This window comes from Rhinichthys klamathensis, unplaced genomic scaffold, assembly GCF_029890125.1.
Source record: "Rhinichthys klamathensis goyatoka isolate OS25496 unplaced genomic scaffold, OSU_Roscu_1.1 h1tg000308l_1, whole genome shotgun sequence".
In the NCBI taxonomy this organism is placed as follows: domain Eukaryota; kingdom Metazoa; phylum Chordata; class Actinopteri; order Cypriniformes; family Leuciscidae; genus Rhinichthys; species Rhinichthys klamathensis.
The window spans coordinates 1,058,031-1,072,633 of record NW_026606826.1 but is presented as its reverse complement, the minus strand read 5'-3'; the positions used below and the strand labels follow the sequence as shown (position 1 = coordinate 1,072,633).

General features: G+C 37.6%; 1 protein-coding gene across 2 annotated transcripts in view; it reads right to left on the bottom strand.

The window, feature by feature from the left end:
- Positions 1-8,868: 8,868 nt before the first annotated feature.
- The window catches only part of foxo3b (forkhead box O3b), a 38,533-nt gene continuing 32,798 nt past the window's right edge, over positions 8,869-14,603 (bottom strand). For both annotated transcript variants that reach the window (XM_056270792.1, XM_056270793.1), the window contains exons 3-4: positions 9,947-11,385; positions 8,869-9,651 (exon numbers count right to left, since the gene is read on the bottom strand). In XM_056270792.1, coding sequence (XP_056126767.1) covers positions 9,961-11,385 — 1,425 coding nt within the window. In that variant the 3' untranslated portion in view covers positions 8,869-9,651; positions 9,947-9,960. The remainder of the gene's footprint in view (positions 9,652-9,946; positions 11,386-14,603) is intronic.

Below are 14,603 nucleotides of genomic sequence, written 5' to 3'. Positions count from 1 at the left end.
TTTCTTGAAGTAGTAGGTAACTTTAAAGGGATAGTTCACCCAAAAATGAAATTGCTGTCATCATTTACTCACCCTCATGTTGTTCCAAACCTGTATGAGTTTCTTTTCTTCTGTTGAACACAAAAGAAGATATTTTGAAGAATGTCGGTAACCAGACAAAATCTCTTCTTTTGTGTTGGAACAGCTTGAGGGTGAGTAAATGATGACCATTTACATTTTTTTGGGTAAACTTATCCCTTCAATAGAGTAAAAACACATTATGCAAATAGTGGATCATGTGTTTGTCTTTTGTAAATGAGACATCTGTTTTGTCTGTTGTGGTTTTAACAGTCATTTCCCACAGACATTAAGTCTTCTGAGAATCTGTCCACCCATTGGCTGAATTGTATATTAGAGACGTCAAACATCCTAACTGACTTGCTGTTGACTGCCTATTAATAATATTAGTAAGCAAATTCACATACATGAAGGAATAAGGACATTTTCTTCATGCAGTGTTGAAATTATCCTCTCACATTGTTTAGTGGGTTATTTCAAAACTACTCTGCAAGCAAGACTGACATGGTTTGTCTAACACACTATCCATACAAACCTCTTTCTCTGTTCCTCATGAAGTAAAATGCACACATGAGCTGTCTTTTGGCTAGGTTAGATTTAAATAACTCTACAAGCTTCATTCTCATGGATACAAGAAGCCTCATTGGTGTAATGTGATTGGAGGGGCTAGCCAATAAGGAGTTAGTACAAGAGTGCTCATTGGCCAATGGCTGCATAGATATGGTTGCCCTCTTTCATTGTCACTAGGGGAGTGTGGTGCCAAGGATGGCAATTTTGATAACAGTATGTAAAGTGCACTGCATTTTTTCTGCCTGTCAGATTTTTGATAAGGCTTGCATGAGGTGCACACATCTGTAGAGGACTGCATGAGTGGTGTGAATTTAATTATCTTGTGAACCTTGACACATAGGCACACACACACCACCGATGCTGGTTGCTCTTCTTCTACGTCACTGAGGCAAATTGGTTTGCTTTAAGGACCATCATTTTTCTGGCTGCTGTCTCCTTGGCAACCAGTTCCTTATGGGCAGTCTTTGGACACACATTGACTCCCTCACCTGGTGAAAAGGAGAACGCAGTGATGGCTCACGAATCTATGATGAGGAGGTTAAGCAATGTGTTTGCTTAGACTTTACACAAAGTAAAAACTGTCAAACACTTTGAGCTTGTGTCAACATGTGGTCGAGAAGCACTACAGTTTTTGTTTTGACCAAGCACAAAGAGATTTCAACATTTGCTTTTGTGCAGACTTAATAGGAAACTATGCTATGTTTAATTGAGGATACCATGAAGTCTCCATGAAATCAAATTTGACAAGTCTTATTTTTTTTATGGAATTTTGCAGTGTTTATTATCAGTTATTTATTCGTTTCACTTTGATATATGTCCAATAGGGAAGAAAGGGAGTTGAAAAAAGAATAAAATAAGAAAATTATGGTCCTTTTTAATTAAGGTCCACTTTTAGGCCTGTCTGGCTGTATATCATATGCTTCTTAGCATATTTATCTGTGTTTGATCCTTGAAAGTACTAGGATAGAGGAACAAACGTGGCTGGAAATGTCACTGACCAAGCTGGGGACTGTTCAGATTGTCATGCCTCAGTGGTACAAGTAACCTAATCCCAGAATACATTGCTGTCATTGTCTCTTCCCAACACATACTCAATCACTTGTTCTACCTCGCTTGACACAAATAAAAATACCTGTGTGTCATACCAGACAAGTTTTAGTCCGCTCAGCATTAAAACACATGGCTAAGCATCATGTACACTAACCCAGGATAGATTGTCAGGGTAAAAATGACATTGCTGTTGGAGCCATAACCTCGTGGGCAGCTGCTCTGACCAATGGTGGAATGGATATTGTGTGTATATATAATATTTTTATGTATAAACCTCTGTAGTATTTTGGAATTAACATGAACATAAATATAGGCGAGTTCTGTGTTGTGAAACAATTGTTATACTTTCCATGCAATATTCTAATTTGCTGAGAGAAAAAATTGTGAGAACAAGCAGCTGACATTGCCATTTTCTTTTCTAACAGAGTGGCTTTGATTATGACGCAGTGACGACAGACTGCTGATTGACTTATCTGCTGTCCAGAAAAGCCACACACTCTCTCACTTTGCTCTGTGAGCTCTGAGTGGGGTGCTATACATTTCAAACAACTATAGTAATGAATCCAGTTCCGGTTGCACAAGATACAATGCAGAGCACGCTAAGCTAAGGTAGGTGAAGGGTGATGGGATGTAATTTGAGGTTGAATGTAGTGATGACAGCAGTGACATAAATTAACTTTTCTATTAAGGGGTTATATTTACACTTAAACTGATTTCCAAGGGCATTTTTACCTCTTTTTCCAACCTTATTAAATGTATGATTTTTTTTTGTTAAATTCAGTTACAATAATAAATATAGGGCTGTTACCAATCAAATGAAATCAGTATCAACAAAATCCATCTTTGCACTGCAGAGTTGGCACAGAATCTGCATCTGAAATGGCATTTAGATGTTTTTACACTGCTGCACATAGCTGGAATGAATGCATTTGAACTGTGATTTCAGTTGCATAAATAATACAATGAGATGTTTAAATAAAATTTTGAATATAGAAAAGTTAAATGATGGCGGGAAATACATAATTTGTTTGAATATGAAACTAAAACTGCCTATAGGTGGCGGCAAGTCACTGTATTAATGAGTGAGTCGTTGAGTCATTTAACTGTTTTGTTCAAAACGGCTCATTCATTTTGACCAAAGCAAGTGACTGCTTTTATGAATGTGTCATTGAATCATTTACTCAACTGATTTATTCAAAAATGCAGATTCTTTCAGTATTGTAACACTTGTGTGTATTGCTCAGAGTTGTTAAGGATACAGCATTGATGTATCTTTTTTTTTTGTGGAAATATTTTTTGTTGCAAAGAAGACCAAAAACAGAAGTATCACATTTACAATTGTGCTGATATTGAGGAAAAACAGCACTTTTGGGTTTAAAAATGTATACAGGGTAATTTTTGCCCCAATATCTTGAATTTTGGTGACATGTTTACCCCAAATGCCCATTCATTTCCAACCCTGGATGGTAGTATCCTCAGCTGTGACTTTTGTCAGTGCAACATACCTCTGACACCCTTCTAAGGAAGTGCAGGACAATATTGTCACACCCTGAGCCAAAAAAGTCCCATTTTATCAACCCAGCTACACCTATGTGCACATAATGTAAAGGTATAATCAGACTAATACACACTAATAATGCTGTTAGATAATTGGATGAGATGTTCCAGTAATGGAATGTTGGCACAGCTAACACTCATTAGAGCTTAATTATTGCAATCATAATGGCAGGTGATATGATGTAGTGCTGTCACCTGACACGCATTTACAGTATGTGGATGAAGTACTGTACATGTAGTCAGCCAACACTGATAGTATGGTACAGGACTTCCTTTTAATTATTATTTTCTGAGGTTTATTTGAGGATTTCATTGGATGTGAACACAATGGGATTCTTTGTCTTTGTTTATTGTGTTTGTGGGGTGCTACACTACTGTTTGATTTCCCCCTTTCCCCTGACCCAAGATTTATGTAGGTACAGCCCTATTTCCCCCTTCACTGCTGATTAGAAGGTTCCCTAAGGACTGTCATAAATGTGCTCTATCTATTTCTCTCTCTAGCCTTCTTTCTTATCCCCCCATCTACAGTACATTACTCTGTGATTTTATTCCCATGCTCATGTCCGTGGGTCTGTATGCTCTATAATGAATAGAATCTATAGCTCTCATCTGGCCTGGGAAACAAAGGGATGAGTGTGCAGTTGGATGGTTGCTGTGTGTATGTCTGTGTGAGAAGGGTCAGGGTGAATATGTCTATGTTATGTGAGAGATGCACATAATGGTGCTAATAAATCATGACTTTGGCCCATTTTCCTTTTGTAATCATGTCAAAAATCACCAAGGGCACAGATTGTGTACAGTAGACTATCGCTCTATTGTCTCACAAAGCATAGGGACTCATTTATTCTGTCTCAGTGACAGAGAGAGGTTGTAATAAAAGAAAGGGATAGTCCAAGAGAGAGAATGGTCACTGAGAGATGGAAGGAATAGGAGAATAGGATCATGGATCAGATGGTAGAGAATCTTTGTTGGCTGCCCCTCTAAGCTGGCTGTTTCCTTCTCTCTTCCCTGACATACACACAAGTTTGCGTGTGTGTGTGTGTGTTTGAGAGAGATGTTTTAATATATGTACGGATGATCTAGAATTTTTCCACTTGGATGGTAAATATTTAGGAACCTCAACAAAATATATGATTTAAAACGAATTGTAACTCTGATTCTCATTAAAATATAACTTTAACAAACTCAATGTTGTAACGAAAACATGTAGCATAATCCTAAAAAAAAAATTGCCAAATAAAATCACTTGTGACAGGTGCATTTTCTCAGATCACTGTTCTTTGTATAAATGCAAGGAAAAACATCTAAATAATTCCATTGTGGTGCAATTTTGGACCAGTATACTGTATATGGCTTTATAGGGCATACATACAGCATTGACCTCTTCACCTTTATGCCAAATAATTCAGAAAATCAAAGACATGTTGACTACATGAATATGATGTAGGCAAAACCACATTAAACATGATTTACTTCTTTCTGAGATGCGGCACAGGGCAATAAAAGAGGAGACATACTAAACATGGGATCACGTCTTTGTGACTGGTTCACGCTTACTGCACACAGTTGCTAAATTAAGCTGGCTGCAATGACTACAGATTCACAGGATCTTGTGCTGTGCAATTAGATCAGGCCTCTGTTGTTTGAAAAGAGCGAGCTAATGCACAGCTGATTGAGTAGATTGATGTGTCCTTCACTTAAGGATTTCTGTGTCTGCATTGATTTCAGGTTCTCACTGATCACAGGACTGCACATTTCCATTTCCATTCATCCTGCTGCCTAATGGTTGTCTCTCCATCACCTCCACCTTGTTCTCCTTTTGCTTTATATCTCTTGTACAGACCCATAAACAGTTGCATTTTCCTTTTCATTTAGCCTACACATATGGGTATTTAAACTCTGAACTACTTCTTCTGGGAACACTGTTATCTTTCTGATGTTCTACATCTCCAACATATGTGCCTGTGTGTGCGGACAGTCTCGGACAGTTTTTCTTTTATCTTCACATCGTAGAGACGAGTGGAGTGCAGAGCGCACTACTAAAGTGAACACTGTGGATGCTTCTAAATTGAGGATTTTATGGAAATTGAAGTAAATGATACATTTCAGGGAAATTAGGGAGAAACCCACACTTTATTTATAAATGTCTCTTTATATTAAAAAGTTGTCCAGGATTATCAACATATGATTCTATATTCTTAATAATTTACTATGTAGAGAAAAAGGAAATCAGAAAGAAAACAGAGAACTAAAATGCAACAAATGTACACAGTTTATCCCTATTGAAGTATAGTAAATACATGTTATTAATATATTTAAGGAAATTAATTCAGGAAAATATATTAACTTTAGAGGAATTAAATAAGAGAAATTAAGGAGAGATTAAAAAAAATAAGTAGTTTGAGTTGCATGCATTTGAAGCCTGACAGTAATTGTCTTGAAATATACTAAAGCAGTGAATTTATTACAGATGCGGCACTTTGATGACTGTAAATTGGTTTAGTATAGAGATGTAATCTTTCTAATCTTGCTGCAGTATTGCATTGTACAAACAAACCCTTGTTGTGATTTGCCCAGCACTTTTTTCTCTGGATGGTTTTGGAGGCTGTCAGTCAGCATAGACCTGTGTATGGTACTTTAAAACACGTGATGTGCTACAACCACTAAAGAAGAAAAAAGAAAGTCATCTACTGTACACTAATCACTAATTGACTCATTAGCTGTTGAATGAGTTGACCATCCTGTCCCATCCCAACTCTAAATGTTGAGTGTATACATGCCTAATATGTCCTGCTTCTGTACTGCACGTGTGTGACAAAGCCTAAAGGTGTTTTCAGTCACAGATCCCAGAATGCTGTACGTCACATTGCTTTGAGGCAGATTGTATTCTACTGCCTAATGGATAGTGAACCCGAGATCCCTCACACACACAGGCTCTCTCACTTTTTGTTTCTCTGTCTCTCATTTACCATGTCACACTATCCCTTCAGTAATGACATCACCACATCACATCCCAGTTCTCGAATCCCCATGTCATCAATCTCTCCTCACACAGTTAGACCACAGCACTGACAGGTCTGGCCTCACCTGAGGAGTCAGAGGTTTAGGCATTCATGGCATGCACTTGATTCACAATGTAGATGCCTATTGGCCTTTTGCAGCCCACATTATTTGTTGTGTACACAACATGCACTATTATAAAACAATGCCATACACACCTAATTGCTCATACTGTTACTTATCTGTCATCATCAATATTTTGATATACTCACACGTGAGAGGGGCTATTTTTATATTTTTGTTTATGCTGTTTCATCTAATATTTATATTTTATTTCAATTACCAGGGGGAAAATGTAATAGTTTTATTTTTAGTTTCACTTAACTAACTGGGTCTTAAAACAAGATTTATTTTAAATCTATGAATTTTGATGAAGAAGACCATTTAACTTTGAAGTCAGATTTGTTGTCCCACAGCAAACAGCACACCTTGAATACACACACCTCTGATCCACAGTATTGGCAAAACAGATTTGCCCTTAAAGTTATGTAACAACCCTTGACCTTTAGGTGTAATGGCCCGTGATTGTGTCTGTGTTTCAGTGTTACAGATTCCAGACATTTCTTATTGCTCTGTCAGGGAGGGACAGTCAACAATCTCTATTGGCTGTTCAGCGTGTCACATGTGACTTGTGTATATATAAGCCATTTGTGAACTCCTTTATTGATATATAGAGAACATATGCTATTAAAACTAAATTGAACAACCAAAGTCCAGTTAATCAGGTTTAAATGAGGCTTTATATATTGTCATTGCACCATAGGGAACATCCCAAGGTTCAAAGTAACATTTGACAAACGTATTAATTTTCAAAGAATATAGCCTTGAGACAACAGTTTAGAGAGGTAACTGAAAAAAAAAATCCAATGAAAGCTACAAAATACCCTATATTAATCTGGAAGTTTTTTTAAAACACCAAATCATTATTGGGAATTTTTAGTTAACAGAAATGCATCATGTTAGGACTTATTGAAAGTTTAAATGGATCAAATTTGAAAATAACAGCAGAGACATATAGCTCAACCAAGCTTTATTTACATGCGCACCATTTTATACAAACTAGATTACAATTCAAAATGGAGTACACAGGAAAAATACTCACAAACATAGTAGAGAAGCCATAAGATAAGAGGTAAAAGAGCAAAGGTGAGGGAGGAAGGCTACGACCAGGGTGGTAAAATGTGCAAACAGTGGTATTTTCTGATTATCACGGTGGGCATAGTAAATAAAACCTGTAATGTTTGAGGATCTGAAATGGTCATCTGAAAAAAAATGTAGAGGTGTAGGCCTAAGTATACATGCAAGGCAGTTTTTGAGATGGAGAGAATAATGTTTCTAAAATAATTTACAAGGTTCAGCTGTCTTATATGGGTGATTTTCCAATTCATTGCATACTGGATATCATCAGTTACAATGTGAGTTTGAAAAATAAATATGATGAAAGCAGAGGATTTAGGGTGTGGAATCATGGTGTAAAGCAGGTGTGTCAAACACACAAGTAAAATTATGCTAAAACGTTAGCATTTATATTATATCCGTTGTTTTGTAAAAATGTTTTTGCTACAGCAGGACATCTAAACACTATAATTAATGTTCTTGCATCTAAACTTCTCTTTTCATGTCAATGTTGTTAGATAATTATTCTCGAATTAACAAAATTTGTGATTATTTTATCGAAAGGTGTGTGAAATGATTACATTTCATCTGCTCTCCTTTTGTTTTAACACATTGGTTATTCGAGTGGACTTTGTTCGTTTGTGAAGTGCATGCACTCTGAAAAAGTTAAATGCATACAGTAACGTTTAGTTTGACACCCCTGCAACCATGTCTGTCCAACTCCCTATTTAACAATTCCATTATTTTGTTCAACACGTGGACTTTGAAAGATATATTTGTATTATCACTACATTTTATAAGTATAGCAGGATGTATACATATATATGCATTGCACACGATGCATATGTACATTTACATGCATGCATACATGGAAGTATGCAGTGAAGGTTAACCCTCTCTGGGGACAGAGACACAGAACATTAGGATTTGTACATGATTTGTGATAATAGTTGAGCACAATAAAGACATTAATAAACTGACATCAACACAGGATGGATTCCTGTTGCTTCATCTCCTTACTTCAGAAGACTGTTGTTCATATACAAATGTTCATAAAACATTTCTGAAATTGTGTACAGCCAGGTTGCAGTTAATTCAAGATGAGGCCCTGATGTTGTAATGTAGACCCCACTCTCCCCTGAGCAATAGTGATGCATTTTGCATACAGAGACAGAAAAGTCCCCAAATTTCACTGTCTTTTGTGAGTTTGGCTGCCAGCATCTCCTACATTTTCAAGTAATTTGGCAAATGTACAAAAGAAAGCTTATTGTTTTTGCTCAGTAAAGATTGCCTCCAGAGGAAAGGCCCATCCACCATTGAATGTTGCCATGATGCTAATCATTAATCCTAATTAATTATGCTATGTCCTTGTGGCCAGGGAAACACAGATGGCCTTAATAAAGGACAGGGATCAACACTGATCATTTAGCACCTGGTATGGCATGGAAATGTCCACAATGCAAGTTAATATTTATTTATTCATTACTTTTGGCTACATTTATATGCGAGAAGTCCAAACATAGCTTTGCTGGCTAAAGAAGATGCCTCCACCTGCTAAGCTTTCAATTTTACCACTTTTTTTGTACAGTTACAGACAGTACAAACAAATGAATTACTCCTTATAAGGTTATATTCAATCACAAAAATGTATTAAGTATTATTATGAGGCAACTATATTTCAGATTGGGAACTAACTACTGTATGGTAAAAGTGAATTAAAAACAAAACAATTGATGAAGTGCACTGTCAAGCTACTCCACCTGTGCTCTGAAATCTTTCAGGTCAACTCTTCACCTCTTAGTTGTACTCTTATATTGATCAATGACTATACAGTTGGTGCTTAGAGGATAACAGAAGTAGCCAATCATTATACAAAATTGTGATGGAAAACAGAGCGAGACCCCAGCCAAGAAAACTAAATTTATGACAGAAAAGCTACAACAGGCCTATTTAAACATTTCATTTTTAGATTACTTCACCTCCAACAGTGGGATATTTTCAAACATTGCATAATGATCTGTGAGTTCACTGTTAGTTTGTGTTTCTCCATTGGGCAGTCTTTTGTTATAGTCTGGGTCTGCTTTTACAGATGGACCTGTTAACAGGCATATCATCCAGTGCTTGTCGCAGACAACAATCTTGGCAAAGATTGACTTCAAGTCTTTTGGATGTTTTTTTTTTTTGTGCAGGATTCTTGTAGTTGTTATTTTATTCTTTGTTGTTTTCACTGCAGTTCTGAACCTAGAGAAAGACAAAAAAGTATTGCTCTGTATTAAATAAATGTAATAAGATCAGCAAAACACATCCTGAACAGTAATAAAGAGCCGTTCACACAAAAAGTGGTTTTGCATTCCACTGCACTGCTGTGTGAATGGCTCCTTACGAAATGTTTATTTCCTGCAGTAATGGATCTAAAAAACACCAACAGTACAACTATATTGAAACACTTTTGTTATTTATGTTGGTCTTTATCTATTTGTCTTTTTGCTTCTCCATGGCATGGACAGCTATGTTTATAAACTTTATTTTGGCTCACCTAAGCGACTGCCTTCAGCCAGGCACCCAACTTTGATTGGACTGTTTTGTCCCAGTGAAGTTTCCCACAGGATTCAGACTAACAGCGTTTTGCACCAATGCATCAAAGTTAAAATCCAGTCCATCAGAGTCCATTAATTCAGAGCGGATTATGGAATCCACATCGCAATCCAGACTGCCGTTAAACATGTCCAGGTCCAAGTCTGAGGGAAAACGATCTGTTCCTGAGGGGTGACAGATCCCTACCCCGTTACTTCCATTCAGGCCAGAGTAAAGCGATGTCTCGGTCATCAACACGGAGGGCTGTGGCGGGAGGTGCTGCTTTGTGGAGACTAAATTATTAGCATCATTAACTAGACTTTGCGTCCTGTTGTTGGAGAGGGAACGCAAAGCACCCTGGGAATTGGACCCCTGATGGTGTTGCTTTTTCTGGAGGTGGCCGCTTCGCCCATTGAGCACAGAACTGAATGAAGACATCATGGGATCATTACGAAGCATGAGGCCATTGCGAAGACGGGAGTTTTGAGAGGTGACGGCAGTGCTGGCCTGTGAAATAAGTGGGTCTGACTGCGTCATCATAACGTCACTATGACTGTGTGAGATCAGTGAATCAGAATTCAGCAGCTCCTGAAGTGAGTTTCCAAAACAAGAAACACTAGAAAATGATGTTTGCTTGTTTTCCTGGATGGTCTGCATGGGTGTCTGACGCAGGGCTACTGCTGGAGGCCCAAAAATGGGGTTACTGAATCCTCCGGTGTTGTTGCTCACAGTTTGGGATGATGAGGAGATTGGGGGTGATGGAGTGCTCTTGGAGCTAAAACTGAAATTAGAAGACCCTTGAACAACCTGCACTTGTGTAGTGATGTTGTCCAACAGATCAACCATTAGGTTGTCAGCCTCATTGAGATTCATTGTGCCAGTCAGGTCAGCTAGCCCTGGAAGTTCTGCTGGGCACGTTTTGGAGTTTGATGAAGATGATGAGGGAGGAGAGAGACTGCTGGGGCTGGAGTAGAGCATTGGGGACAGGGGTGGGCCGTCTGGCACATCGTCAAGCTCTGGATTGGCCAGAATAGGTGACAGGCGGCCACTCAGGGTGCTAGCATTGGAGTTAGTTCGCGAGCGGAAGTCAGTCCAACAGGATTCCAGTTCATCACTGCTCCGGGAAGTGGGACTTCCTGGCCACTTGGACAGACCACCAGCAGATACATTCTCCAGCGAACCCTCCTGAGCCGCCTGCAGTGCTGCCTTTTTCTTGGCCGCACGCCCACGAGCAGTCTTGGTGTACTTGTTACCATTGTCCATGGAGACTGCACGTCGCCTTGGCGCTTTACCTCCCCGCCCCCCTTCAGGATTGATCATCCACCACGAGCTCTTTCCAGTTCCCTCGTTCTGTACACGGATGAAACGGCTATGCAAGGACAGGTTATGTCGGATGGAGTTCTAGAAAGAGAGCAGACAGAGACCAGAGAAAACAGGTGGTTATAAATCATTCCATCACACACACACACACACACACACACACACACACACACACACACACACACACACACACACACACATATATATGATCCTAAGCATCATTGACAAATATCTTATCTTACCACTCTTGTCAGTACCACCGCTTCCTATACACGGAGTACATGTGATCACAAATTCAAAAGCTAAAGTAAAAACCAACCACGCATTAAAAAGTGATTTCAATAATCTGCATATTGATAGTCGCTCCCTGATGCCCGCAAATTATAGGCCTATAGACACAGACTATGTGTGATTGCGAATTTAAAAGCAAAACTAAATAAAGAGAGTGCGCATTCAAAAGCCCCCCACCACCCTCGGTGTTATTGGTAATACCAAAGTTGTCGCAAGTTTATATATCTGTGTTTATATATCGGTGTGAAAATTTCCTCACCGTGACATCCCTAGTACATATTTACACTGCATATTTTGTGCAAAATGAGAACTACTGGTGTCACAAGTCAGCTTTGTTGAGAAAAGACGTAAAGATCTAAACAGATCAAACAGACAATTGATCTAACGTACAAGAGACCAAGATAGTTCTCCATCCCATCTCATGACAACTAAAGAACAGGTACTGTTCAATGCTAATGAATAGGAAACCAGTGGAAAATAGATGCCATTGTGTATTACAAGTACAATGTGATCTCAAGAGGTTAAAAAAGTACAATGTGCAGTAGGGCTGTAGTCAACCAAAGAAATCCTTAGTCGACCAAAGTCTTGTCCTGCGCAACGATTAGTTGACAAAAAAAAAAAAAAAGACGCGATGTTTTGATTGAACATTTTTTAACAATTGTCATAGAGCATTTATAAAACAACAACGAAAAAACATCAAAAATACATAAAACTATAATAATAATACAATTCTTTGAAAATTAAGTGATTTTTTTTAACTGCAAAAAGTGAGGAGCACTGTCCTAGGTCTATAGTGACAGTCACAATCGCGCACCTGACCACACCACACGCTACAAAAAATATAACTGCTATCTGCCACAATGAAAAATCCTAACAAAAGCTCTCGTTTATACAGGCTGTAGGCTATATTCTTTTTTACTTTCAAAGCTATAGGTTAACTTTTGTCCAGCCTATCTAGGCGTTTTAAAACAAACACACACAAAAACCCAAAGAGCCTAAAAAACAATCCTAATAATAATAGGCTTTATTGTAGGACCGCATATAGGTTTATTTTCGTTTTGTTACATTATTTAGGCTATTTTCAAATGCGTCAAGTGTACAAATAAAAACAAAAACATATCAAGAAAACACAATCTATTGAGTCAGCATGATAAAGCCGTTAAAGGGCCTGCTCACGTCTTTTGCGCGCTCAAGTTCGATTTCAAATGTAGGCGGGTCATTCTATGAAAATGGTGGCTTTTTGAACAGACAACTTTTAAAAAATGTAATTCTTTTTTTTTATACCAAAACTTATAGTCAGATAATAGTTAACCTCTTAACATTATAAATCAACTTAAATGACAGCTTAATGTATTTTTATATTTTTACTACATTACATAAAAAATGCTTGAGCTGCCTTTTTGTCACTGGTGTTACCTATATTTTAGATGAGAATTCAGGCTTTCCAGAATGTAATTTGGCCATTTAATTTGCATACATAATCAAAGACAGAAAAAGTTAATGTAATATTAAGAAATTGTCTTGATTAGTAATAATTTGCTTTAACCAGGTATGTGTAAAGTTCTATTGTGTGACATTTTTCTATTTCTACCATTGTGTTTTTTGTTGTAACATTAGAAATAATTGAGGTTGAGTGATCAAAATTGAATGATCATATCCTTAAAATGCTTACTAATGAACGCAGCAACAGTTAGGTAGATACAAAAACCATATTCTATAAAACTGGGCTACTCTGATGCCAGAACACCAATATCCCATGCAGTAACACCAGTGACGCAATGTAACACCAGTGACGCAATGTGAAACCAATGACATAACATAAGATTATTTCAAATAATTTTTTATCAATTTATTAGTAATATTTATTGTTGAGGCTTTTATGAAACCTTGTGTTGAGAAAAACGTTAGTGGTGTTATTGATTGTCACTGGTGTTATCGTCATGTCACTGGTGTTACCAGCAGCAACAGTAACACCAGTGACGATAACACCAGTGACAAATCTGCAGACAAGATAACATATCTAAGATGGCTACCACAGTAGCTCATACCACACTTCTTAAATTGTAAATAAATCACTTAATCATGCAATTTGAACAATTATTTTAATAAAATTTCCTTTTCCCTTACTATAATCTGTAGAACACCAGTGACACATCTTAAGTCCTCGCATGAAATTATCAAATTATTTATCAAATTGCTAAAAGATGAAGAGAGAGTGCAAACTCACCATGTGCTTTTCAAAACAGCCCCACCTCCAAATTAAGAAAAGAAAGTTGGAAAGAAGTTGGCAAGGATGTTGCATTATTTCAAAGTAGTGGTTTTTATCAGTTGTAACACCAGTGACATGAAATTAAGGGACAGCTATTCCCTGTAAATTATTTATAATATTTAGTTAATATTTTAGTTTTTTAAGTAGTCCACTAAATAAATATACTACTTTTCTTTGTATTATGACATTTAAAGGGGGAGAAAAATATATTTTTTAAATCAAAATACGTCACTAAACCACGACTCCTGACCAGAGGGACAAGCCAATTTCATGGTACTGACCGTGTTCTACAATATATTAAAAAAATTGTTTGCAATATAACTGTCTTACAAATGTTTTATTAACAATAAAACACTTCAATTAAAACAAAAAACATATATTTGGTGTCATTATCTGACATTTTTAAGTGTTTTTCCTGGTGGTTAAGGCCGGGACAGGAAAGCCACCATTTTCGTAGAATGACCCAGGCGCGCGGTGTGCGCTAATGATGGAAGCAACGGTCGCGGTGCGACGCGCTCTTTTTTTTCCAAGTGCGTCCACGCAGCATCGAGATACAAACATATAGTGTATAAAAACATAAAAACATAAAAACCGAAACAAGTAGCGTTCTAACTGAATACAGCTAAACTACCTATATCCCTTACTGAGCACGAAGCAGCAGCGCAGCCAGCCACAGGTGCGAACCGAGTGTTCTATGTGTGTGCGCTAAACTGTGGCGCTGTACAAAATAGCCTAAATT